Source organism: Gadus morhua, chromosome 12 (assembly GCF_902167405.1).
Source record: "Gadus morhua chromosome 12, gadMor3.0, whole genome shotgun sequence".
Lineage (NCBI taxonomy): Eukaryota > Metazoa > Chordata > Actinopteri > Gadiformes > Gadidae > Gadus > Gadus morhua.
In genome coordinates this window covers 8325585-8352272 of record NC_044059.1, presented here as the reverse complement: position 1 = coordinate 8352272, position 26688 = coordinate 8325585, and the positions used below count along the sequence as shown (strand labels likewise).

Here is a 26688-nt window from a genome sequence, read left to right as displayed (position 1 = left end):
TCACATGAGTGTGGATATAAGCAATCGAATAATTTGATTCACATTTTGTAGATCATTGGAGCTAAAGGCATAAACTTATGGAACAACGTAAGACAATGACAACATTTGATCCATACGTTTCGTCTGTGTTTCACACTTGATTATTGTAGTTGTGCATGAATCTTACAATTCATTGATGACCATATCTGGTGTCCAAAACTGGGTTCTAGGCAACGTTATCTCTTCTGTGCCGCACTGCTCTGGATCCCAGCCGATGAACTCATTCTTCCATACCTGGTCGCCTAAGCAGAGCTGCAATGCCAGAAGAAATGAAACATCCTGTCATTCTGTCCAAAGACTTTCACATTGCTGACCTCATTCTACGACACATTCATGGAGAGGTGGGACATGGTGGTCGCAACCATACGCTATCCAGACTATGTCAGAAATATTGGATTCCTGGTGCCACAGTATTGATCAGAAAAATCCTGTCTCAATGTGTTTTCTGTCGGCGTATAAATGCTATTCCTGGACAACGGCTGATCTACCCTCGGATAGAGTCTCTCCAGATGAACCACCATTCACAGACGTTGGAGTCGATTACACTTGGGTTAGGAAAGGACCGAGACACTTAAAATGTTCTCACCGACACGGCAGATATTATTCACCTCAAGTAAGATGAACTAAATACAGAGCTTTGGATTACTATAATAGTTTTTTATTGTAGATATTTAATTGAAATAGAATATAAGACCAAACAAACTCAACAGCACACGTCTACAAAACTCTAGAGAACATACACAGCATGTCCAGTTGAGGGAGCTCAACACTGTTTATATTTTGTAGAATGTTAAATCATCCTCTAGTGTACATTTGGTTTAATAGCTCGTGTTGCATAGATTGACCAGGTATATACGTTGAAAACTGTTTGCATAAACAATGCTTTGCGTGTTCTCGAAGGAGCTTGATGCAAGCGAAGAGATACTTATTATACCGTGCAAAATAGAGGGTTAGAATTGACATGATTAACATCATCATCAAATGCAAACAGTGCATTTATGCACCTGTTGCATCTTGTCACCCAATGGTTCCATCTTGTTCCATCTTTACTTTTTGAATGAAAAGTTACAGTACACGTTTTATTTCTCGTTTATAACATTATAAGATCATTATTATAACATTCCAAGTTAAAAATATAATATGAAAGTGCTTTATATTTACAAAAGTCCATGAAATGTTTTGTCCACTGTACAAAAACCAACCATCTCTACTCTGACACACGCAAACACACACAAAATGTGTGTCTTTTTGTCACATACTTTATATTACAGATATAAATGAACATAACCACGGGTTCCATGTTATAACCATTGAGTTCAGTGGTCCACGCTTTGTGCCCTTGCTCTCAATTCAATACAACTTAAATCTCTTTAAATTGAGGCTCTTAGTGTCCATTAAGTCAACGGTCTCAGACCTAATTAAACACTATGATAATCACTGATAATGATTAGCTTGTACTGATCCACAGACAGAAGAGACACCTTGTTGCCTTGAGTGTCCAGAATACCCTGGGCTGCTTGTGTTGTTTGGGTTAAGGTGCTTGCTCCCTCTATGGTTCTTTGAGGCATTCCAGTGTAGGGAGTCTCAGGAAGCTTGTCTGGCCGACCTCTGGGCCTACTGTCGTTGGCCGTTGGAATGAGCACTCCTGGTCGCTTCATCATACTTTGGAATTCTTATAAGTCATCGTCCAAGGAAACAAGGCTGCATGCAGGGGAAGGGCAGGACACCTCAGAAGGATTTGAATCCCAGACTTTGAATGACGGTTTCTCCTCACCGGAAACACGTTCCATCATGCTGGACCGGTCAGCTTCTCCGACTAGGAGTGACTCTTTCAAGTTGTCACCAGACTGAGAGGAGCCAAAGCCATGCAGGTCGGAGGAAGAAGTGGTGTCACCCGGAGAACAGCTATACGAGAGGTCTACCTGCAGAGCCTCTGATTGGGATAGGCTCCCCGATTCAGCGTTCCACGACTGATAGGAAAGGTCAGTTTTCATATGGGATGGATCGAAAGGCTGCCTCTGTCTAGTCAGCTGGAAAATAGGCACCTGAGAATCTGGAAAAGGGTTGTGTACCCCACCCCACAACATACTGGGTTTGTAGAAGGACTCACTAAGTACAGCAGGCGGGTTGGCAGCGTATAACCCCTGGGTCCCAGAAGGAGACATGGAATATGTCATGTTCTCAAAAACGGAGGTGCTGGAGGTCCCAGCGACTGGATTGTAACCAGTGTTGCTGTGGGCAACGATGAGCCAGGGAGCTGTGGAGAGCTGGGGGAAGGCCATACGCATGGCTTCCTCCACATCGGAGATGATGTCAATGGAGACCTTCTGAGAGTAACCCAGAGACGAGGACACGCTTTCAGCTCCGGCCCTTTGAAGGGAATTACCACCGCTGTCCCTGGAAGATAAACCAGGAGAGAAAGACTGTTATTTGTGATGTTGCGAGAGTCATTTAATGGAGTGACATCATCATTGTCACTCCTGTGACTGCGGTATTTTCTTATAAACAGTTTATTGAATTCCATGTACAGGACAGTGAAGACTTTTTGAAACAAAAGAGGGCCAGCAATATTAACCCACAATGGTTTTTCGTTGAATTCGTCCTCTTTGCAGGCCTCAACATAGACAGAGCTCAGGGGAGTTTTCTGCGGCATAAGCACCTGTGAAACGGTCGGAAATTCGTTAAAACAATGTGTGGATCCTCCCGTTTTATATCCCATGTTGATTCTTAAAAGATTTGGCCTGTTGGTCAAAGGTCCAATGTGTAGAATTTTGTAGTAACCAGTGGTGAGGTGGCAGTTTGCAAAAGACTGAAAATGTCCCCCTCACCAACGACAACAGTGGCCTGTGTTTGCAAAATTCCATAATGCTGTGTACCTTGTGATCCCCTGGGACCATGAATAACAAAGTTGAGTTTTTATAGTCGCCAACGCTATCCCACCAACTCTCCTTCAACCTAGAGACAAATGGAACAAATAGAATTTAATAAAAAACTTTTTCATATCATCTTTTAACAAAGTTTACTGATGACAGCATGACACAAGTAACTGCGAGGATAAGGGTATCTCACCGTGTGCAGAATAGATACAGGAAACTGGTGATGATGAAAGCAGCAACACACAGACTCACAATGACCACAACCGTAATACTTGTAGGTGACACAGCTGAAAAAGAACATGCATTTATCATGTATGAGAAAAACATCATAATCTTTTCACCGTCTCCCACTACCACTTTATGCCATTCCTTCATTAACGAAGTAAATGCTAAATTTACTGCATTTATGTATGTCTGTTGATTAGCCCAGAGACATATACGCAGTGGTTGGCCGTCAGGGCCAGCAGGGCCTTCTCTGCTGGACCTGTCAAAATCTAAATAATATATCGATATTATTTTTTTCAAAATGATATTAATTTGTGTCTGAACGCATCTTAATTCCATATTTTTTTTCAGTACTTACAACATAATTCCAAAAGGAAAACCGTTTTTTTGTAAGGCGGAGCTCAGCTGAATACGCATCACAGCTAGGGTCAAGGACCAGCGAGGCCAGCACTAAAAGTATTGCTAGCCTTTCGCTGAAGCTGCCACCTCCCATTGGATAATAAATTTGACTGACGTGTGTAATCAGCCAATCAAATGTTGATGTGTAGAAATAGAACGGCCCCAGGTCCCAGCAATATGCCGGCGCTGGCCCCCCAGTGATGTCATCAGCGAATTTTGAATCGTTGGCGGTACAGAGTTGATAGTGAACTTCTATGGCCACCGCCTTCACAGCACCTAGCGATCCTGTTTCTGATCTTCTTCGTTTGCCTTTTTCAAGGCGATCGTTTGGAGAGAAGACAGATTTAATTTCAAGAGGAAGTCCTACACCGAAGCTGGATGGGCTGACCCAGGCCGGTAAAGGTTTTGTGCGGCACTTTACAGAGTGCAACTACAGCCGCTATGACTGGCTAACGGCTAGCACCGTTCAGAACAACCTATTCTACTCGCTGTGTTTGCTGTTCAACATCAGTGAGGGGACATGGAACAGCGCCGGATTTAGCAGTCTTAACAGCTTCACCAAGGCAGCTTTAAAACATCAGGCCATGGGTGATGGGCGAGTTTTACTTTGCACTGTGTAGGAGCGATAATGTTGTTGTGGTACTATAGTTTATAACACATTTTTTTAAATGGTTGGAAACGCAAATATATTGCTGGAATTTGGGCAGTAGGCTTAATGGTAATGCTGTGTGTGGATGCCGCTTAATAAGCTTATTAAATGAACCCGTTCACTACTACTCCTGTTGGCTTAATATTCTGCCTGGAATAGCTGTTGTAAAATATGTGGCATAAAGGCCTATTTGGTGCAGAATTACAACCACTTTACGAGCCAGTCCCACAATGAGCTTTCCACAAACGTGACGTTTTTTAGAGACGGGTCAAGGTGGAGGATAGGGCCGGTGTGGCTCTGAGCAACTTGCGGCCACGGTACCATGCGCTCGCGTTTACAGCGGATGTATTGCAATGGCGAGCCGCACACAGCTTTTGGCTGTGTTCTGTAAATATTCTAGAACAGTCCGGGTGTTCCGGACTAAATTATATCATATTAAACATAAATATCTATATCATATAATATATTATCAAGGCCAAAAACTGTGTGCGCCTCCAGACGATATTATGAATCTCAAACGACTGCGTCGGGTTTTCAAACGTCTCTGGTTCTTCCACTTCCACATCAATCTGACGTGCACTGAACTGCGACATGGAGGAGAAAGGGATTTTTGCCCATGATTGTTGACCGTGATTGTCTCCCGCCGGAGCCCCGCTGCCCGCTGCCGAGGCACCGTCGCTTCGGCATCAGGCAGCGGGCAGCGGGGTTCCGGCGGGAGACAATCGCGGGCAACAATCCCTTTCTCCTCCATGTCGCGGCTCATGTACTTCAGGTACTCAAAGCCAAAGTTCCTTTCCCCCAATTCCTGCTCAACCTTGGCTGAGATAAACCCCACTACGAGTCTCTTTGTGGAAATACCAGCGACGTCAGAGAACCCGTCGTGTTATGCGCCATAACACCAACAGCAGAACGGTTATCCAAATATATAACAAAGAACACTTCTGTTACAGTGTGTGTATTCACACACACACACACACACACACACACACACACACACACACACACACATGTGGTGCTTGCACGGTCGTAGCTCATTGTCTTATTGGCAGGCCAAATTCTCTGGGCGGGCAAGACAGAGAAAGGGGAGGTAACTTGGCCCCTTATGATGACATATGGGAACAATTTTGAAATTGGAGGGTCTTAGCATTAATTTTTTAAAGGCGGAGCAGGATACCTAGTGGTCATTGTACAGCTTACGCCATTTCTAGCTACTGGGGGGGCCATAGGCAGGCTAGGGGAACTCGTATGAATGTTAGAAAACCTCTGGAAATTATTTTCATGCCATGGGGCCTTTAACCCTTGAATTAAAACAAATCATTCTAACCAGTATTGTATCATAAATGAGAAAAACGTCTGAGCTTTTCCTACCACTAATATACAGTTTCTTCATTAACTGGTGGGAAATTTACTGAATTCATGTAGCTTGTTTGATACCACGAATAGGATGCACAGATAAATACAGTTTCTTGCAAATGCCATCCGATAATACTCAGTATAATCCACTAGATTTGGTGTACGTACACCTGAATAGGCTGAGATATAGAGGGATGGAACTGAGACCAGCAGGAGTTTAGGTAGCAGAGCCGGCAGTAGCCTGATAGTTAGGGACCAGAGGTAGGGGGTTTAGATCTTACGGGTGGTGAATGTCAGGTCTCCACTTCTTTCACTGTAGAACGCAGAGTAGCTCTGCACGCTGACCAGGTACTCTGTACTCTGCTCCAGGGACTTGCCCAAAATCTCATAATATTCCAGGAACGAAACGTCCACTTCCTGCAACAGAAAGACCACAGCATCAACGGCATGGCTCAGAAATAAATATCAGTCTGGGATTCATCTACTACAGCCTATGTTAGGCTCTAGCCAAAACTTTGTTTGACCAAGACAGGCAGCAAGGAATTAAACCCTAACACCAACAGAAGAATCCAAACCTTTACCAATTTTTCCAAATACACCTGAATAACCAACAGCAACATTTCTACATATCTGGCAATTCCACAAATAGCAAATTATTACCAGACATATTTACATTACACTGAGTCATTTATACTTTTGTAATGCTACTTTTTACAGGACATTCTGCCTTTGTGTGCTTGAGTCTGTAGAGAGATCGACTCAAGAGATGAAATTAGAAAGTGACGGACATGTAGATGTCAATGGATGTTATGCATGCCTTGAACCGGGGTCTCTTGTGTAAATGGACATACCGTGCCGTTCTCTCCTTTATTGCGGTAGTTCAGCCACACCGTCAGCTCGAAGGAGGTGTCATTGTATTTTGTGTCCCACGTCACCAGATAATTCTCATTTTCTCTTGTCACCGAATTGAGCATTGGGGCTTTGGGTTTTACTGGGGTAAAGATTAGACAGTGAATATAGAGAAAGTTCAGGTAGGGGTTAAACAGCGAATACAAAGAAAGGTCATTAAAGAGAAGGTAGGGGTAAGACAGTTAAAACAGAGATATTAATGAAGGAGCAGGTAGGTGTTAGACAATGATAATACATCCATAATTAAGAAGCAGGCACGGTTAAAACAGAGACAGGTCATTAAGATGAGGGGTTATTAGACAGTGAATACAGAGTGACAGGTCAGTCATGAGAAGAGGACGCCATAGACATGTACAGGCCAATGCTGCGTCCATGTGTATATGTCACTTGGAGGAAACATAGGCTACTGGTCCTTAGCCTATGGAGCAGGTATGACTTTTTTCAGGTATGAAACTGCTTGCTTAAAGGGGTAGTTCGGAATTTTGGACATAGGGCCTGATTCCGAAGTGAGCATTGGTATTCTATATCACTGGAGACCGTTTAACACATTTCATTCAGTCCTTCTAGTTGCAGAGTTCGCTCGTGCTAGGCTAGCGCAAGTCAACGGGCAATGCTAGCCTGCTATTAAAAACAGTCTTACCCACTCCACAGTACACCCGAGGTAAATCAATTATAACGACAGACTATAAATCTAAATGTCTGTTTATAGAATAATGTTAGAAATAAAACCAACCTTGCATTGCATTGCATTTTGAGGGAATTGCGGGGTCTCAGCAGCAGTGTTTATATTCCTGTACGTAGGCTACGGCAGCGGCGGACTGACACCTAGGTTACCTGCCGCTGTCATTGCTCCAAACGCCGAGTACAGTGAACGAAGGCGTATTAAATTAACAAGATATGGCCACGTTTGGAGGAGTTAGCGATGCATCTGCTTTTGAAGACGATTGTGAGGAATTTGTTGTATCCAACGAACCGTACATGTACGAGCCGGTGTTTTGATGTCAAAGCCAGCAGCAACAAGCCACAGTTGAGTCCTTTCTGGATTTCACACTGGAAATTGGTGGAAACTTTGTGGTGGCCATCTGTACCGTTTATTTCTACAATTTCTAAAAGCACACTGAACCATCATGTTGCCTAGTCGTTCAATTGCGCTTCTGTCCCACGCTTCTCTGTTTACGTTCTTCTGTCGTGATTCGGTTACAAACCTAACCAGCGCATAGTAGAATTCCGCTTCTGCTGAGAAAGTAGTCCCTCGATGATTCATGCGATGCAAGGTTAGTTTTATTTCTAACATTATTCTATCAACACAGACATTTAATTCTATAGTCTGGCGTTATAATTGATTTACCTCGGGTGTACTGTGGAGTGGGACTGTTTTTAATAGCAGGCTAGCATTGCCCGTTGACTTGCGCTAGCCTAGCACGAGCGAACTCTGCAACTAGAAGGACTGAATGAAATGTGTTGAAAACTGTCTCCAGTGATATAGAATACCAATGCTCACTTCGGAATCAGGCCCTATGTCCAAAATTCCGAACTACCCCTTTTAACTCACTGTTGTCGTAAGCTGAGATGTTTTTGAACTCCACTAGAGCCCCAGCTTTCTGCAGCGTTGTATTGTAAATGTCCGCCACATTAAACCTCATAAAAAAGCAGGTTAAAGTTAGAAGCACATTCAATAATAGTTATTCAACAGATATGTGCGATTTGTAAAATAAAATCTTTACCCATTGATGTCCAACGAGCAAATGCACCTTCCGGTCCGAACTGGGTCCGGTGTTAAATTGCAACTCCTCTCACTGAAAAGCAAAATAAAGCACAATATTTTATATTTTTCGTGATTCATATATGAATCAAGAACGAATGTGGGTAGTAGGCCTACTATGTTTCTTTGCGTTTCATATTTTCAAATCATTGTATTAATGTTTGGCATTAATAATTACGTGTCTCTTTGTGAGCCTTCCACTCGGGTGTTGAGTGTGTAGGCCTACTCGGCACAGCTCGGATCGTCGGGCGGTGGATTGAACGCACACATCATCAGCCTGTCGAAGTCGTTGACGCAGTGAAGATTGAGCCCTGTGTCTTCAAAATGATATTAACATTGTATTACAAGTAAGGAAAAATGTAACACCGCAAATCTCACTGAGTAGGTTACAATGGAAGACTTTCTCTTACCTTGCGCTGCCATAGAAATACAGTTTAGAAGGAAAACGCCAAAGTAAAACCTAAATCCAATAGAGGAAAACATGTCACACCATTATTGTTACACTGAATGCATTCACATAAACTTGTGCACAATCTTTGTTTACCGTAAACCTGGTATCCGCTCCATTGTCGACTAAAATTGTTGAGTTTCCTGAAAACGAAACCGCTTTCGGACTGACCCAACTGTTGCGTCCTTGTGTGTAGATATCGCTTGTATAAAGTTGACCCACGGAAATGCCCTTCCTTTCTTTCATTGGTTAAAGAGGAAGTTCTGTGTCACATTTTATAAATAATCAAATTAATCATCAGCAGTGGACAGGACAAGTTATATTATGGTCAGGTTTGACTCGCCACACCTGAAATAACACTTGGTGTATTCATGTGTTATAGGTAAAACACGTAGACACCAGTGTGTGTAATTCCTGGCGTTTATGAGGCCAGGGGCGGTTTTATGAATTTTTAACTTGCGTGAAAAAGAAATCCAGAGGGGGCCATAATGCGTTGTTAATGTGTGTGCACAGTGCGCATTTCTATTCTAATAATAATAGGTTTAAGCATAAATGTATAGTCTACATGCATACACATAATTGTTGATGGTCAGTATCCGATTTCAGGGGTTCTCAAACTATATGGGGCCGGGAACCCCCCATAGGGCAGAATTTCTTTAACCACAACACAAATGTAATCATATAGGCTCATGTCTATTTGTTCTATCTGCTTTTGAACTCTTTTATGCTTCAATCATTCAGTGCTAATACCACAATAGTTTTAAATAAGTATTTTATTGCATTTTGGCAAAACTTTACAATATGTAAATAGATTTTACATTTTTTAATTGATTTTTTTATAAATGTGTTCATAAAAAATTCGCCCACATACACACAAATAGTTGGGCCATTTGGTAATTCTTCTTCAGCAAATAACAATGAAGGACAGTGACAACGATCAGTACAAAAAACATTGATGTAACAGACAATAAACTGTTGAACAAATAAAATAGTTGATGCATTGAGAGACAATTGTTTTAGTAGGTAAATTATGAATCAATGCTAAATCTGAGAGAGAGAGAGAGAGAGAGAGAGAGAGAGAGAGAGAGAGAGAGAGAGAGAGAGAGAGAGAGAGAGAGAGAGAGAGAGAGAGAGAGAGAGAGAGAGATGAGAGAGAGAGAGAGAGAGAGAGAGAGAGAGAGAGAGAGATACTTTTAACTGTAGAAACACAGTGGAACACAATGTAACAAGTGCAACATCAACTCTTTAATTAATCAAATCAAGTGTTAACAGACGATACAAAAGCACTGATACAAGGTGACAATAACGCATACACTTAAGCAGAAAGAGAGATGAATAGGCACCCCATTAATTAAGAAGCTTAATGTGTCACTAATGAGATGGGTGTGTCTGTCTCTCACTACCTAGTTTGTCCAGTCTTGGCGTGATGGACGATAAACAGACTCTAAGATCACTCTCCACATGGAGACGAGCTCTGTACTTTGTCTTCATTGCAGTCAAAGTTGAGAACGATGATGTAGCAATACCTGCATGGCCTGTGCTGTGAGCTCAGGATACTCACGTGAGAGGGAGAGCCAAAAGTCTACATGGCTCACCTGCTGGAATCGGGCCTTCAGAGTCCGATCACAAGATAAGTCCACCAACTCATCCTCTGCTTTGCTAGTGAGGCCGCTACATGTTACTCCTGGAGCAAAGGGATCTCGCACCCAGTCCCAAGCATCAGTGTTCACGTCCGCAAAGTACGAATTGAAGTGCTTGCTGAGTGCAGTGAGGTGAGGGGATGGCTAACCTCTTTCACTGCAGCAACTGAGGTTGTTTGCGTGAAGATAATCCGTGAGTTGCGGGAACATGTCGGTCACTCCATCTTGGAGTTTTCTTCTCCATCGCTCAGTTTTCCTCATAAAAGCAATTATTTTGCCGCTAATGGCAAGAATGGATGCATACAGGGTTGGACTGGGACAAAAATTCAGCCCTGGCATTTTCTGTCCAGACCAGCCCACTACATTATCAGCACTGAGGGTGGGACGAGACGAACGGGAAGAACCCTGTATGTACTTGACTAAAACAATTTAATCAAGTACATACATCCGAATAATAGTACAGATTTTTGTTTTTCCAAGTTTGTGTCTCTGATGCTGCTGACAAGAAAGGTGTCAAACCCGAACAGGAAGTTAACAGACCTCTTGTGGTCGCTGCATCTCCACCCCCCACAGGGGTTGACACTAAGGCACGATACTGGATTTTCTAACTTCAATACTATTCCTGGAAAAAGATCCATATTCTATACCATTTTTGATATCAGGGGAAAAGTTTTTTTCAGGAAAGAACATAACCAAAGTAAATAGATTATATCTCCACAACTGCAAGGGTGATAATGTCATCTTTGGGCCAAAAGAAAGATTGTTGTGCAAGTGAAATATTCAATGGGGATAATACTTGGTTAAAGTGAATAAAGCCATGGAACACAGCATAAGTGGAAGATAACATTTCCACCTGAAATAATTATCAGTATCAGTTGGTCGTTATCAGTTGGGAGCACTGTCTTACTATGAGACACAAATAAAGGTAGATATCTTACAATTTTGACACTTGACACCTCTATTTAAAGTTCAGGGCAATCGAATGCACCAAGCCAAACACTCGCAAATAAATATATGGCCACTAGATTGCGCTGAAGAATATGTTTTCTGATTGAAGGCAATTTACCTATTTCCTAAGAAACCTTCTCTTATTCATTGATTGAAAACACCATGTTAATTTGCAAAATTTGGCCCAGATACTGGATAATCTGTTAATGGTGGTTTTATTAGATCAGAATCAACTTTGTGGACAAAAATCACAAAGGTAATACTTCATTTTTGGTTGTTAAAGAAAAGGGGACGTTTCTTCTTAATTTGTTATTTGCGAGTTTTAGTCACAGAATGATATGGTTTGGACTGTTGGAATAAGTGGAGGCTCAGCTTTCATGTAATATATAGTTTGTGGGGTCCAATTTCGTGAAAAAGATCGCTATTGCTGTGCATGTGCACAGTTATGAAACCCAAAACCGTGTTCTTGACTTTCCTTGATAATTTGCCTCAATCCAAAGTACTTCCAAACTGCACTCCTCCATCACTACTCCATTTAACTTCTACCTAAACCGTTCGCGGAGGTGCTGCACTTGAGATGCTAGCTGTGTTGGCTAACCTTTAGCGAATCACTGCCAGAGACCGCACTGCGAGTGAGTGACAGAGGGCGGGGCTATATTCGCACTGAAGCGATGCGTGTCTGTTAACTCGCTTTTCCGAGAGAAGAGAAGACAGCGCGCTGATCAATTGCAAATACTTCTATTTTGTGTGGTTTTGAGGAACAAAAGGTTGTTCTGCAGTTTCTAAAAACATTTGAATAAATAGCTTTTATATTAACATCCACCCAAAATCCACTTGCCCGTTCGGGCAACCAGAAAAAATCTCAACTTGCCCAAATATTTTTTTTACTTGCCCCGGGCAAGCGGGCAACCGTTAGTGTCAACCCCTGCCCCATATCTACATATCTACAAAACCCTTGTTAAATATCACACTTGATCCAACGCTAAATTCTCTCTTGCAGTTTTTTGTCTCGGACTTGGAAAATATTTTGGTGTAAGCCCAGCATAGTTAAAACCAGACTCGGACAATAATAACAAAATATCCTGACAAATAATCTAAATAGAAACATATTACAGACAGTTGCAGCATTAGAGCTGAAACTAATTTGTTTGAACTGTGACTCAGTCATCAGTCAAACCATAAATAGAGATTTTCTTTTTTTCTCATATACGTGCATGTGCACATGTATGTATACATGTGCACATACACGTATATGAGAATGCATATCTATTCAGACCTATAATTCATGTCTTAGACTTTTTCACACAGCTATAGATAGAAAAAATTTCAATTCTCTATTTATGGTTATATTTAGGGCAATATGTAAATTGCCCTACTTCCTCGTCCGCAGCCAGCTACACTCCTCACCAAATTCATGACCTGCAAGAAACAGCAAACAGAACTTGTACTCAGTATCTGTGTACTGACAAGTATATGTAGCCATGTAGCCTTTTTTTTGATGGAGTGACACTTAGTGAACAAATTTATCCGTCATGAAGGATGACTTCAGTCTCAAAAGAGCCATAAGGCCTACCTGCATAACTGTTAATTGAACTTAATAGACCTTTTGTTTCAATCTGAGAAAAAACTAGTTGCATAATAAACTCACAAAGTCAAGAGAAGCTCTCTCTCTCTCGCTCTCGCTCTCTCGCTCTCTCGCATCATAGAAGAACTTCTAGCAGGTCAGGAAAACCTGTTTGACAGGAGATGATGGTAGCAGAGAATATAAAGAGACATTTATGAATTACCAATTGTCATCACACATATAGTATGTTTCTTCACATAAACCTTTAAACATACACATATTGCATTCCTCTCACCACATGAAATAGTCATCACCTCAGTAAACAATAAATTAATTGAAAGATTACGGTAAGCTGAGCGGTAGGGCATAATCTGTGCACGTTCACGTGGGCGGCAACCGCTTTCTGGTTTTCTTTTGTAACCGACTCCCCTCTGCTGTTCTTCCCTCATTGAAATGAATGGAGGCGGCGAGTTGCCGCGCGGCGGTGTGAAAGCAGCCATTTTCAGCTCCGTCCCGACTCCTGCGAATCCGGCCCATGCCAGGAGGTCCCGCCCACCCTGGTTTGTGTTGTGATTGACAGCACTGTCAGGGCCCTCTGAGCCTGTCAGCCCATGATTGATTGACAATGACAAACCTATGTGTAACCCATAGACCAATAATATGTGTCGATGCTGGCAACACACTGCTAGCCCTCTGTAGCCCATTGGCCGGCCCAATTGGAGGGAATTTAGAGAGAGAGAAAAAAATAAAACATAGCCGACCGGAACGGCCCACATTGGGTCAACGGCCCACCGGGACAATGCCCGGTATGCCAGGTGTCCAGTCCACCCCTGGATGCATAGCGTCCATGGATGGAGAGGTTGAGGCTATTGAGAATGCTGAATACATCCACAAGTTATGCCAATTTGGCAACATACTCCGGGTCGGAAAAAAACTCTGCGAGGTCGGGCTTTTCAGTCCAGAGAAACTCTGACATCTCGCTGCGTAGCTCGAATACCCGCTGAAGCACCTTCCCACAAGAGAGCAACCTTACTTCAGAATGGTCAAGCAGTGTGCCATGGCCCGCATCCATCTCCCGACAAAGTTTCCCAAACAAACGTGACTGCAATGCCCTTGACTTAACAAAATTAACTGCAGTTACAGCTGTACTCAACACAAAGTGCAGATCTGGTTCCATACCTTTGGAGGCGAGCGCCTGCCGGTGCAGCATACAGTGCACAGATTTCACTTTTGGATTTACTGCCTTTATCCGAGCGACAACGCCGCTCTTTCGGCCCGTCATTACTGCAGCTCCATCAGTGCAAACAGCCACACATTTCCCCCAACTCAGCTCATGGAACTCAAAAAACTCATTCAGGATCTTGAATACCTCCACGCCGGTTGTCCTGCCAGGGACCTCTTTGCAGAACAAGAAGTCCTCCAGAATGGCTCCATCCCACGGGTAGCGGACAAGAGTGATTAGCTGTGCTGCGCTAGCCACATCAGTTGATTCGTCCAACTGTATGGAAAATTGCACCTCACTGCAACAAAGTCTCCCCAGAAGCTGCGATACGATATCATCCGACAGGTCATCGATCCTCCGCTTCACGGTGTCATCGGAGAGGGGTATGCTTTTTAATTTATTTGCTGCCTCTGTCCCGAGCATTATCTCACACATACTCACTGCTGCTGGGCGGATCAGCTCTTGTGCGATGGTATGAGGTTTCTTGCATTTTGCTATCTGCTGAGCCACTAAAAATTAAGCCTTCTGTGCCCTCTCAGACGTTGTGGCCAAATTAGTGAGTTTTGATCGTTGATGGATATATTCTTCAACTTTCCTCACAAAGAATTCCTTTGATTTATCACTGTACTCGGGGTGCTTGGTTAGGAGATGAAGCTTTAGCTTAGCCGGCTTCATTGATTCGTTCGCTAACACTTGAAGACACACAACGCACATCGGCACAACGCACATCACATCATAAATCCAAAGACAATGTCGTTTTCATCGTACCTCCTAACTTTTCCGCTTTGTTTAGGATTATCAGTATTAGGCCTTTTTAAATATTTATCCATTGTGGATTCTCAGTAGGCTACTTAAAGGTTTTCAGACAGGTCGGACTATGCCACAGGGTCCCACCCTCTGCACTTATACAGTCGACCCGCCCTCCTCAAATCATTCTCGCTTTCTTCCCGTGAGAAAGCTACTCAAGCTCCCTCAGCTCATCTAGGTTAGCTTTAAACTGCTTAACAGTTCACAGACGGGCCGTCAAGGATTCCGTCGTCGAACGCAGTCGTAGGCTTTTAACCTGGTTCGGCTGAGTAATAACTTTGTAAGAAGCTATCTGTTACTAAACTAGGGTTTACATGTGGTCCATAGTAGTGTTAAATGTTCTTTTCCCTCTCTCTCCACCTCATCCCTCACTCTCCACCTCAAGCGGGTGCTACATACTGGTGGTGGTTAGTGAGGTCCCCCCCCCCCCTTCACTGTAGGCGTCTTTGAGTGTCTAGAAAAGCGCTAAATAAATTCAATGAATTATTACTACACCCGCTGGGCAGTGTCCGCAAAAAGGCGAGCTGCTTCTCCGGTTACCCTGTATTTGTTTACAGGTGTCACTGGTTTACGGTGTAGCTTATCGGCTAACGCGTCAAGGCGAGCTTACCACGGCACAGTACACATTAGCTTGTTGGCTGAGCCAAAACACCCGGAGTATAACGAACGCATCACGGCGAGTGAACTCTGCGGTATGCCTTTGCTCGCCACCCCCGCCAAAGGGTCGGAGCCGAAGGCTAGGGAGACTGTATCCCGCCTGTGCCCCGCGTCATGTGGGGCCTCCATATCAGGCCGGGACCCCCACCCCATGTGCATAGCGTGCATGGGCATTAAAAACACTCAAGCTTCGCTAGCGGACCCGCATTCATGCACTCACTGCACATCGATGCCGGAGAAAATTCTGGAAAGGAGGCTAAGGGTGACGGTGGCTACCAACCAGGATCCCTGCCTGGCGGGTGCCCCCGCTATAGCCTCAACTAGCACCCATCAGTCCCACGCGACAACGAGCTGGGCGGACATAATGGAGGCGGCATCCCCGCTCGTGCTCCCGCTATTCGATGATTTACTTCTCGAGGCGGAACCGGGCGCTGAGGACGCAGAGGGCGACGACGATGCCAACTTTGACCTCCTCGACATGGACGGAATTGAGGAGGAGGAGGACGACTCCACTTTTCCGGTCCAACTGTCCAGACCCCCTAGCGCCTCTGACGCTGTACAACCGGTAGACAATTGTACAGGTTAGGCAAGGTTGCCTTGCCTAACCTGTATGAGGTGTGCAAACGGGCCGCTGCAAAACTAGGCATTCAATGGCCTGCAGCCCCGGAGGCTGAAGGGGCAGAGAGAGACCTGTACGACGGCAAGAGGCTCCCACCAGCCCAGCCGCCTTCTAAGCAGCTCTTACCAGCAGTTCCCATCTGCATGAAGAAAATGAGCTGCTACTGGTCCAGGCCATTTAAGAGCAATCTTCCAACCAAGGGCTGCTCAAAGCTGGAGATCCACGGGATGGGTGAGCTGTGGCTGGCCGAACCCCCAGCTGTGGAGCCTTCAGTGGCTTACCACCTCCACCCAAACCGTCGCTCTCTCTCCGCCTCTTCAGGCATCTCCCTGCCTGGTAAGATGGACCTCCTCACCTCTTCCACTTACCAGAGGATGTATAAAGGGATGGGCGTGAGGAATCGATTACTCGAGTACTACTCGTTACAAATGAACTCGGTTGGTGGACAGGCAAACTCGAGTTTGCATATACACACACAAACAAAGTTTTCTGAAGCAAATGTATCAATTTTCTGTCGGCGCCACTAACGCATGACGTGGGCACAAAGAAAATTAAATGCATCCATTTCCATGGCGCGTTCCGTGCCGTGTGCAGGCACGCCAGAATTCAAAAAGTTAAGAGATGGCGGTTAAAGCAAACCGCAGCGAAGAATTGAAATACTTTAAAGAAATAGGAGATCATAAGGTGAAATGTAAAATATGCCAAGCGAAATCGAGCTACCAGAAAGTACTATGCGGCAACATATGCTCCTGAAACACAACAGTGAGTTCGGGAAAGCAGACCCGCAGCAACGGTGAAAGTGAAAGTGTGTCGGCTATTTTCACCGCCGCAAGACGCAGCTGTAATCCCGGGCGTGTAGAGAAGATCACAACGCTGAGTATTTCCATAGTCCATTTGCTGCCGTTTTATTTGCAGCTTTAAGCATTTATTTGCAATGGTTAGGCTACTTGTTTCGTTTTTTTAAAACTGTTACAGGCCTTGGTTCGACGTGATTTAAATTGTGAGACGCATATTTATTTTTGTAAGGGAAATGTGTTTTGAACGTTTGCAAAAATAAATAATGAATACTCTGATAACTCTGACTGTTTTGATGGAGAATAAGCATTACATGTTTGGTTGGTATTATTGCCGTTCATCATCAGGCCTATTCCTGCTGCAGATGCATTGCATTCTAAAAATAGATTTGATTTAACGAGTACTCGATTGATCCTCGAGGAATTCCTTCGATCACTCGAGTTTGGAATTTACTCTATGCAGCGCAGTCGGTATGTTCGCTCAATGCCATGACACTACTGTCTGAGGAAATGGGTCGCCAGCTAGACTCTGGGTCACCCAACCCTGCCCCCTGGGATGAAATTTGCATCGTCAATGACCTGGTCCTACGCTCCTCACGGGGCGCAGTTCAGGGCTGTGGCCGAGTCATGGGACTCGCAGTCTCGGGTGAGAGAGCGTTATGGCTCAGTCTCTCCGGACTGAGTGACGCGCAGAAAGCCGAGGTCATGGATGCTGCATTTGACCCAACCAAGGGTCTGTTTGGTCCAGCGCTGGAAAAGATGAGAGAGACCAGCACTCTCAGGAAACAGGAAGGAGAGGCCTTCGATCTCTGCCTTCCCCGAAAACAGTCTCCCCGCCCACCCCAACCAGCGAGGTCAGGCTTTGCGGCCGCCACGGCGGCAGCAAGGGGAAAACAAGGGGGAAACAGGCCTCAGAAAGCCTACAGACCAGCCCACGCAGCTGGCCCACAGGCCGACCAACAGCCTAGGTCAGAGAACCCAAGGCCATGGGGTAAATCATCTGTGGAGACGATCTCACCGTGCTGGAGACGATCTCTCCAGACTCAAAGTAATGTTTGCTGCCTGGCTCAATTTGCATTTTTTCGGGAGACATATGCAATACGGGAGTGGTCTATATCTCCCATAGTGAAACACCGAGCGAAGTTAGAAAAATAACTTTGGGTTACTTAACGTAATCCCTGGTTCTTTGATGACAGAGTGAGGTGTTGCACCAACACGTCCCTCCTTGCATTTACACGGAAAGAAACCGGTATAGAATGATTTGAGGAGGGCGGGTCGACTGTATAAGTGCAGGGGGCGGGACCCTGTGGCACAGTCCGACCTGTCTGTCAAGTAACCCAAAGTTTTTTATTGTAGATATTTAATTGAAATTGAATATAAGACCAAAAAAATTCAACAGCACACGTCTACAAAACTCTAGAGAACATACACAGCATGTCCAGTTGAGGGAGCTCAACACTGTTTATATTTTGTAGAATGTTAAATCACCCTCTGGTGTACATTTGGTTTAATAGCTCGTGTTGCATAGATTGACCAGGTATATACGTTGACAACTGTTTGCATAAACAATGCTTTGCGTGTTCTCGAAGGAGCTCGATGCAAGCGAAGAGATACTTATTATACCTTGCAAAATAGAGGGTTAGAATTGACATGATTAACATCATCATCAAATGCAAACAGTGCATTTATGCACCTGATGCATCTTGTCACCCAATGGTTCCATCTTGTTCCATCTATACTTTTTGAGTGAAAAGTTACAGTCCACATTTTATTACTCGTTTATAACATTATAAGATCATTATTATAACATTCCAAGTTAAAAATATAATATGAAAGTGCTTTATATTTACAAAAGTCCATGAAATGTTTTGTCCACTGTACAAAAACCAACCATCTCTAATCTGACACACGCAAACACGCACAAAATGTGTATACTTTTTGTCACATACTTCATATTACAGATATAAATTAACATAACCACGGGTTCCATGTTATAACCATTGAGTTCAGTGGTCCACGCTTTGTGCCCTTGCTCTCAATTCAATACAACTTAAATCTCTTTACATTGAGGCTCTTAGTGTCCATTAAGTCGACGGTCTCAGACCTAATTAAACACTATGATAATCACTGATAATGATTAGCTTGTACTGATCCACAGACAGAAGAGACACCTTGTTGCCTTGAGTGTCCAGAATACCCTGGGCTGCTTGTGTTGTTTGGGTTAAGGTGCTTGCTCCCTCTATGGTTCTTTGAGGCATTCCAGAGTAGGGAGTCTCAGGAAGCTTGTCCGGCCGACCTCTGGGCATACTGTCGTTGGCCGTTGGAATGAGCACTCCTGGTCGCTTCATCATACTTTGGAATTCTTGAAAGTCATCGTCCAAGGAAACAAGGCTGCATGCAGGGGAAGGGCAGGACACCTCAGAAGGATTTGAAACCCAGACGTTGAATGACGGTTTCTCCTCAACGGAAACACGTTCCATCATGCTGGACCAGTCAGCTTCTCCAACTAGGAGTGACTCTTTCAAGTTGTCACCAGACTGAGAGGAGCCAAAGCCATGCAGGTCGGAGGAAGAAGGGGTGTCACCCGGAGAACAGCTATACGAGAGGTCTACCTGCAGAGCCTCTGATTGGGATAGGCTCCCCGATTCAGTGTTCCGCGACTGATAGGAAAAGTCAGTTTTCATATGGGATGGATCGAAAGGCTGCCTCTGTCCAGTCAGCTTGAAAATAGGCACCTGAGAATCTGGAAAAGGGTTGTGTACCCCACCCCACAACATACTGGGTTTGTAGAAGGACTCACTAAGTACAGCAGGCGGGTTGGCAGCGTATAACCCCTGGGTCCCAGAAGAAGACATGGAATATGTCATGTTCTCAAAAACGGAGGGGCTGGAGGTCCCAGCGATTGGATTGTAACCATTGTTGCTGTGGGCATCGATGTGGCAGGGAGCTGTGGAGAGCTGGGGGAAGGCCATACGCATGGCTTCCTCCACATCGGAGATTAGGTCAATGGAGACCTTCTGAGAGTAACCCAGAGACGAGGACACGCTTTCAGCTCCGGTACTTTGAAGGGAATTACCACCGCTGTCCCTGGAAGATAAAGCAGGAGAGGAAGACTGTAATTTGTGATGTTTCGAGAGTCATTTAATGGAGTGACATCATCATTGTCACTCCTGTGACTACGGTATTTTCGTATAAACAGTTTATTGAATTTCATGTACAGGACAGTGAAGACTTTTTGAAACAAAAGAGGGCCAGCAATATTAACCCACAATGGTTTTTCGTCAAATTCGTCCTCTTTGCAGGCCTCAACATAGACAGAGCTCAGGGGAGTTTTCTGCGGCGTAAGCACCTGTGAAACGGTCGGAAAATTGTTAAAACAATGTGTGAATCCTCCCGTTTTATATCCCATGATGATTCTTAAAAGATTTGGCCTATTGGTCAAAGGTCCATTGTGTAGAATTTAGTAGTAACTAGTGGTGAGGTGGCAGTTTGCAAAAGACTGAAAATGTCCCCCTCACCAACGACAACAGTGGCCTGTGTTTGTGAAATTCCATAAAGCTGTGTACCTTGTGATCTCTTGGGACCATGAATAACAAAGTTGAGTTTTTATAGTCGCCAACGCTATCCCACCAACTCTCCTTCAACCTAGAGACAAATGGAACAAATAGAATTTTATAAAAACCTTTTTCATATCATCTTTTAACAAAGTTTACTGATGACATCATGACACAAGTAACTGTGAGGATAAGGGCATCTCACCGTGTGCAGAATAGATACAGGAAACTGGTGATGATGAAAGCAGCAACACACAGACTCACAATGACCGCAACCGCAATGGTGGTAGGTGACACAGCTGAAAAAGAACATGCAGATATTATGTATGAGAAAAACATCATAATCTTTTCACCGTCTCCCACTACCAGTTTATACCATTCCTTCATTAACTCGAAGAAAATGCTAAATTTACTGCATTTATGTATGTCTGTTGATTAGCCCAGAGACATATACGCAGTGGTGGGCCGTCAGGGCCAGCAGGGGCTTCTCTGCTGGACCTGTCAAAATCTAAATAATATATCGATATAATTGTTTTCAAAATTATATTAATTTGTGTCTGAACGCATCTTAATTCCATATTTTTTTCAGTACTTACAACATAATTCCAAAAGGAAAACCGTTTTTTTTGTAAGGCTGAGCTCAGCTGAATACGCATCACAGCTAGGGTACATGGACCGGCGGGGCCAGCACTAAAAGTACTGCTAGCCTTTCGCTGAAGCTGCCACCTCCCATTCGATAATAAATTTGACTGACGTGTGTGATCAGCCAATCAAATGTTGATGTGTAGTAATAGAACGGCCCCAGGTCCAGCAATATGCCGGCGCTGGCCTCCCGGTGATGTCATCAGCAAATTTTGAATCGTTGGTGGTACAGCGTTGATAGTGAACTTCTATGGCCACCGCCTTCACAGCACCTACCTAGCGATCCTGTTAATGATTTTCTTCGTTTGCCTTCTTCAAGGCAATCCTTTGGAGAGAAGACAGATTTAATTTCAAGAGGAAGTCCTACACCGAAGCTGGATGGGCTGACCCAGGCCGGTAAAGGTTTTGTGCGGCACTTTACAGAGTGCAACTACAGCCGCTATGACTGGCTAGCGGCTAGCACCGTTCAGAACAACCTATTCTACTCGCTGTGTTTGCTGTTCAACATCAGTGAGGGGACATGGAACAGCGCCGGATTTAGCAGTCTTAACAGCTTCACCAAGGCAGCTTTAAAACATCAGGCCATGGTGATGGGCGAGTTTTACTTTGCACTGTGTAGGAGCGATAATGTTGTTGTGGTACTATAGTTTATAACACATTTTTTTAAATGGTTGGAAACGCAAATATATTGCTGGAATTTGGGCAGTAGGCTTAATGGTAATGCTGTGTGTGGATGCCGCTTAATAAGCTTATTAAATGAACCCGTTCACTACTACTCCTGTTGGCTTAATATTCTGCCTGGAATAGCTGTTGTAAAATATGTGGCATAAAGGCCTACTTGTATGTTTCATTTTTGTTAATAAACTGGCGTTGCACTTGTACTATTGACGCTATAGGCTACTTTTTTGAATCCGTTGAAGTTGCGAAGGCATCCGGTGAAAATAACAATAACTGTGAACACTTGTTTTTGTTTCATGTGTGTGATGTGCAATCTGGTTGCGGAGTGACATAAGGAAAGATCTGATGGTGATGCTGCATTATTCTAGCTCTGTGGTAATGCAAAGTGGTGTGCGTGTGCGCTGTTGTTGTTGCTGAAGATCAACTGTCTTGTTGTGGATGTTATGCAGTAGCGCATTGTGGCTGTATTGGCACTTAATAGGAAATTTGTGTGCATGTCTGAGTGTTTGGGGGTTTGCCGTTGGTGGAGTTTGTTACGGAAGGCCCTGACTTAAACCCCACGGTACGCTACTGCATATACGCCGCATTGTCTGCTTTGACCCCTAACTGTGATACAGCAACGTTGCTGCAATAATAGAGGCCAAGACAAACTTGTAGACAGAAACAAGTAAACGGGGAGCCGTGCGTATTCTTGATCAAAAGTAATGTAACGATTAGCTTTCTCAACGGATTTCCATGAGAGACTTTCCTATTCATTTTTATTCATATTATAAATAGCCATATTTATTACAAAATAAAAATGTACTGTTTTCTCCACGTAGATCATTAGAGATCCCATGGCATGCTACTTTATATAGCTTTTAGTGGGCCCCTAATACAGTACTTGAAGACGTTCAAGAAATTCAGCCTTGGTGCAGAATTACAACCACTACGAGCCAGTCCCACAATGAGCTTTCCTCAAACGTGCCGTTTTTTAGAGACGGGTCAAGGTGGAGGATAGGGGTGTGGCTCTGAGCAACTTGCGGCCACGGTACCATGCGCTCGCGTTTACAGCGGATGTATCACAATGGCGAGGCGCACACAGCTTTTGGCTGTGTTCTGTAAATATTCTAGAACAGTCCGGGTGCTCCGGACTTAATTATATCATATTAAACATAGATATCTATATCATATAATATATTATCACGGCCAAAAACCGTGTGCGCCTCCAGACGATATTATGAATCTCAAACGACTGCGTCGGGTTTTCCGATGTCTCTGGTTCTTCCACTTCCACATCAATCTGAAGTACACTGAGCTGCGACATGGAGGAGAAAGGGATTTTTGCCCATGATTGTTGACCGTGATCGTCTCCCGCCGGAGCCCCGCTGCCCGCTGCCGAGGCACCGTGGCTTCGGCAGCGGGCAGCGGGGTTCCGGCGGGAGACGATCGCGGGCAACAATCCCTTTCTCCTCCATGTCGCGGCTCATGTACTTCAGGTAGTCAAAGCCAAAGTTCCTTTCCCCCAATTCCTGCTCAACCTTGGCTGAGATATACCCCACTACGAGTCTCTCTGTGGAAATACCAGCGACGTCAGAGAACCCGTCGTGTTATACGCCATAACACCAACAGCAGAACGGTTATCCAAATGTATAACAAGGAACACTTGCGTTACAGTGTGTGTATTCACACACACACACACACACACACACACACACACACACACACACACACACACACACACACACACACACACACACACACACACACACACGTGGTGCTTGCACGGTCGTAGCTCATTGTCTCATTGGCAGGCCAAATTCTCTGGGCGGGCAAGGCAGAGAAAGGGGAGGTAACTTGGCCCCTTATGACGACATATGGGAACAATTTTGAATTCGGAGGGTCTTAGTATTCATTTTTTAAAGGTAGAGCAGGATACCTAGTGGTTGTTTTACACCTAACGCCATTCCTAGCTACTGGGGGGCCATAGGCAGGCTAGGGGAACTCATATGAATGTTAGAAAACCACTGGAAATTATTTTCATGCCATGGGGACTTTTAACCCTTGAATTCAAAGAAATCATTCAAACCGGTATTTTATATATATATGAGAAAAACGTCTGAGCCTTTCCTACCACTAGTATATACAATTTCTTCATTAACTGGTGGGAAATTTACTGCATTCATGTAGCTTGTTTGATACCACGAATAGGATGCACATATATATACAGTTTCTTGCAGATGCAGATGCAGATGTTTTTTGAAACCTGCCCGGCAACGGACAACCCAATCAAATCAGTTGTCAAGTTGTCAACAACTGATGACGTAGGCCGGTAAAAATTTGGCAGCCGGTACAAATTTGGCATGACAGGGCCGTAGGCAGGCTAGGGGAACTCAAATGAATGTTAGAAAAACCTCAGGAAATTATTTTCATGCCATGGGACTTTTAACCCTTGAATTCAAAGAAATCATTCAAACCGGTATTTTATATATATATGAGAAAAACGTCTGAGCCTTTCCTACCACTAGTATATACAATTTCTTCATTAACTGGTGGGAAATTTACTGCATTTATGAAGCTTGTTTGATACCACGAATAGGATGCACATATATATACAGTTTCTTGCAGATGCCATCCGATAATACTCATTATCATCAACTAGAATCGGTGTACGTACACCGGGATAGGCGGAGATAGAGAGGGATGGAACTGAGACCAGCAGGAGTTTAGGTAGCAGAGCCGGCAGTAGCCTGATAGGTAGGGACCAGAGGTAGGGGGTTTAGATCTTACGGGTGGTGAATGTCAGGTCTCCACTTCTTTCACTGTAGAACGCAGAGTAGCTCTGCACGCTGACCAGGTACTCTGTACTCGGCTCCAGGGACTTGCCCAAAATCTCATAAGACTCCATGGACGAAACGTTCACTTCCTGCAACAGAAAGACCACAGCTTCAACGGCATGGCTCAGAAATAAATATCAGTCTAGGATTCATCTACAGCCTATGTTAGGCTCCAGCCAACACTTTGTATGACCAAGACGGGCAGCAAGGAATTAAATCCTAACACCAACAGAAGAATCCAAACCTTTACCAATTTTTCCAAAGATACCTGAGTAAAAGCAAAATTTCTACATCTACAATTCCACAAATAGCAAATTATTACCAGACATATTTACATTACACTGAGTCATTTATAATTTTGTAATGCTACTTTTTACAGGACATTCTGCCTTTGTGTGCTTGAGTCTGTAGAGAGATCGACTTAAGTGATGAAATTAGAAAGTGACGGACATGTAGATGTCAATGGATGTTATGTAGGCCTTGAACTGGGGTCTCTGGTGTAAATGGACATACCGTGCCGTTCTCTCCTTCTTTGCGGTAGTTCAGCAACACCGTCAGCTCGAAGGAGGGGTCATTGTACTTTGTGTCCCACGTCACCAGATAATTCCCCTTTTCTCTTGTCACCGAAGTGATATTTGGGGCTTTGGGTTTTACTGGGGTAAAGATTAGACAGTGAATATAGAGAAAGTTCAGGTAGGGGTTTAACAGCGAATACAAAGAAAGGTAATTAAAGAGAAGGTAGGGGTAAGACAGTTAAAACAGAGATATTAATGAAGGAGCAGGTAGGTGTTAGACAATGATAATACATCCATAATTAAGAAGCAGGTATAGGTAGTTAGACAGTGGCTGCAGAGAAAGTTCATTAAAGAGCAGGCACGGGTAAAACAGAGACAGGTTATTAAGATGAGGTGTTATTATACAGTGAATACAGAGTGACATGTCAGTCATGAGAAGGGGATTCCATAGACATTTAGAGGCCAATGCGGTGTCCATGTGTATATGTCACTTGGAGGACATATACTGGTCATTAGCCTCTGGAGCAGGTATGACTTTTTTCAGGTATGAAACTGCTTGCTTAAACTCACCGTTGGAGTAAGCTGAGATGTATTTGGAAACCACTAGAGCCCCAGCTTTCCGCAGCGTTGTTGTGTAATCGTCCCCCACATTAAACCTCATAAAAAAAGCAAGTTAAAGTTAGAAGCATATTCGATATTAGTTATTCAACAGATATGTGCCATTTGTAAAATAAAATCTTTACCCATTTATGTCCAACGAGCAACTGCACCTTCCCGTCCGAACTGGGTCCGGTGTTAAATTGCAATTCCTCTCACTGAAAAGTAAAATAAAGCACAATATTTTATATTTTTTAATAACTTCCAATAGTGACGTCACTATGAATCATGAACGAATGTTTATAGACCTAAGCCTACAATGTTACTTGGCATTTCATATTTTCAAATCAATGTATTAATGTTTGGCATTAATAATTACGTGTATCTTTGTGAGCCTTCCACTCGGGTGTTGAGTGTGTACTCGGCGCAGCTCGGATCGTCGGGCGGGGGATTGAACGCACACATCATCAGCCTGTCGAAGTCGTTGTCGCAGTGAAGATTGAGCCCTGTGTTTTCAAAACGATATTAACATTGTATTACAAGTAAGGAAAAATGAAACACCGCAAATCTCACTGAGTAGGTTTCAATGGAAGACTTCCTTACCTTGCGCTGCCATAGAAATACAGTTTAGAAGGAAAACGCCAAAGTAAAACCTAAATCCAATAGAGGAAAACATGTCACACCATTATTATTACATTGAATGCATTCACAAAACTGGTACACAATCTTAGTTTACCGTAAACCTGGTATCCGCTCCATTGTCGACTAAAAGTATTGTTGAGTTTCCTGAAAACGAAACCACTTCCTTGTGCGTCCTTGCGTTTCGTTGATGCTATAAATTTGGCTAGACCCAATGGAAATGCCCCTCCTTTTTACATTGGAGAAGGAGGAAGTTCTGGATCACGTTTCCAGAGAATCTAATGAATCATCAGCAGTCGGTCAGCAACACTAAGGACCAGCTATTTATGGTCAGGT

At 43.9% G+C, this 26688-nt stretch overlaps 1 protein-coding gene across 2 annotated transcripts; it reads right to left on the bottom strand.

Moving 5' to 3' along the window:
- Window positions 1–675: 675 nt before the first annotated feature.
- LOC115556335 (uncharacterized) lies at window positions 676–26604 on the bottom strand. Of its 2 annotated transcripts, none has more exons than XM_030373543.1 (11): window positions 26450–26604; window positions 26317–26366; window positions 26093–26219; window positions 8175–8246; window positions 8003–8088; window positions 6393–6532; window positions 5823–5958; window positions 3109–3202; window positions 2916–2994; window positions 2619–2698; window positions 676–2436 (listed from the first exon to the last, which is right to left on the bottom strand). In XM_030373543.1, the coding sequence occupies exons 1-11, from the start codon at window positions 26470–26472 to the stop codon at window positions 1713–1715; spliced, it is 1611 nt and encodes a 536-aa protein (XP_030229403.1). In that variant the 5' UTR covers window positions 26473–26604; the 3' UTR covers window positions 676–1712. The 2 variants fall into 2 exon arrangements, with proteins under 2 accessions (XP_030229403.1, XP_030229402.1); XM_030373542.1 differs by lacking the exons at window positions 676–2436; window positions 2619–2698; window positions 2916–2994; ... (3 more) ...; window positions 8003–8088; window positions 8175–8246 and adding exons at window positions 18349–19998; window positions 20181–20260; window positions 20478–20556; ... (3 more) ...; window positions 25687–25772; window positions 25860–25931 and having other exon boundaries at window positions 26450–26602.
- Window positions 26605–26688: the final 84 nt, after the last annotated feature.

Bases quoted from the DNA above. Each gene is read 5' to 3' on its own strand.
- LOC115556335 (XM_030373542.1), bottom strand. From the start codon at position 26,472: ATGGAGCGGATACCAGGTTTACG. The intron at 26,367-26,449 runs GTAAACTAAGAT...TATTGGATTTAG, and splicing joins GAGCGGATACCAGGTTTACG to GTTTTACTTTGGCGTTTTCC. The intron at 24,691-25,114 runs GTATGTCCATTT...TTTCTGTTGCAG, and splicing joins AAGAAGGAGAGAACGGCACG to GAAGTGAACGTTTCGTCCAT.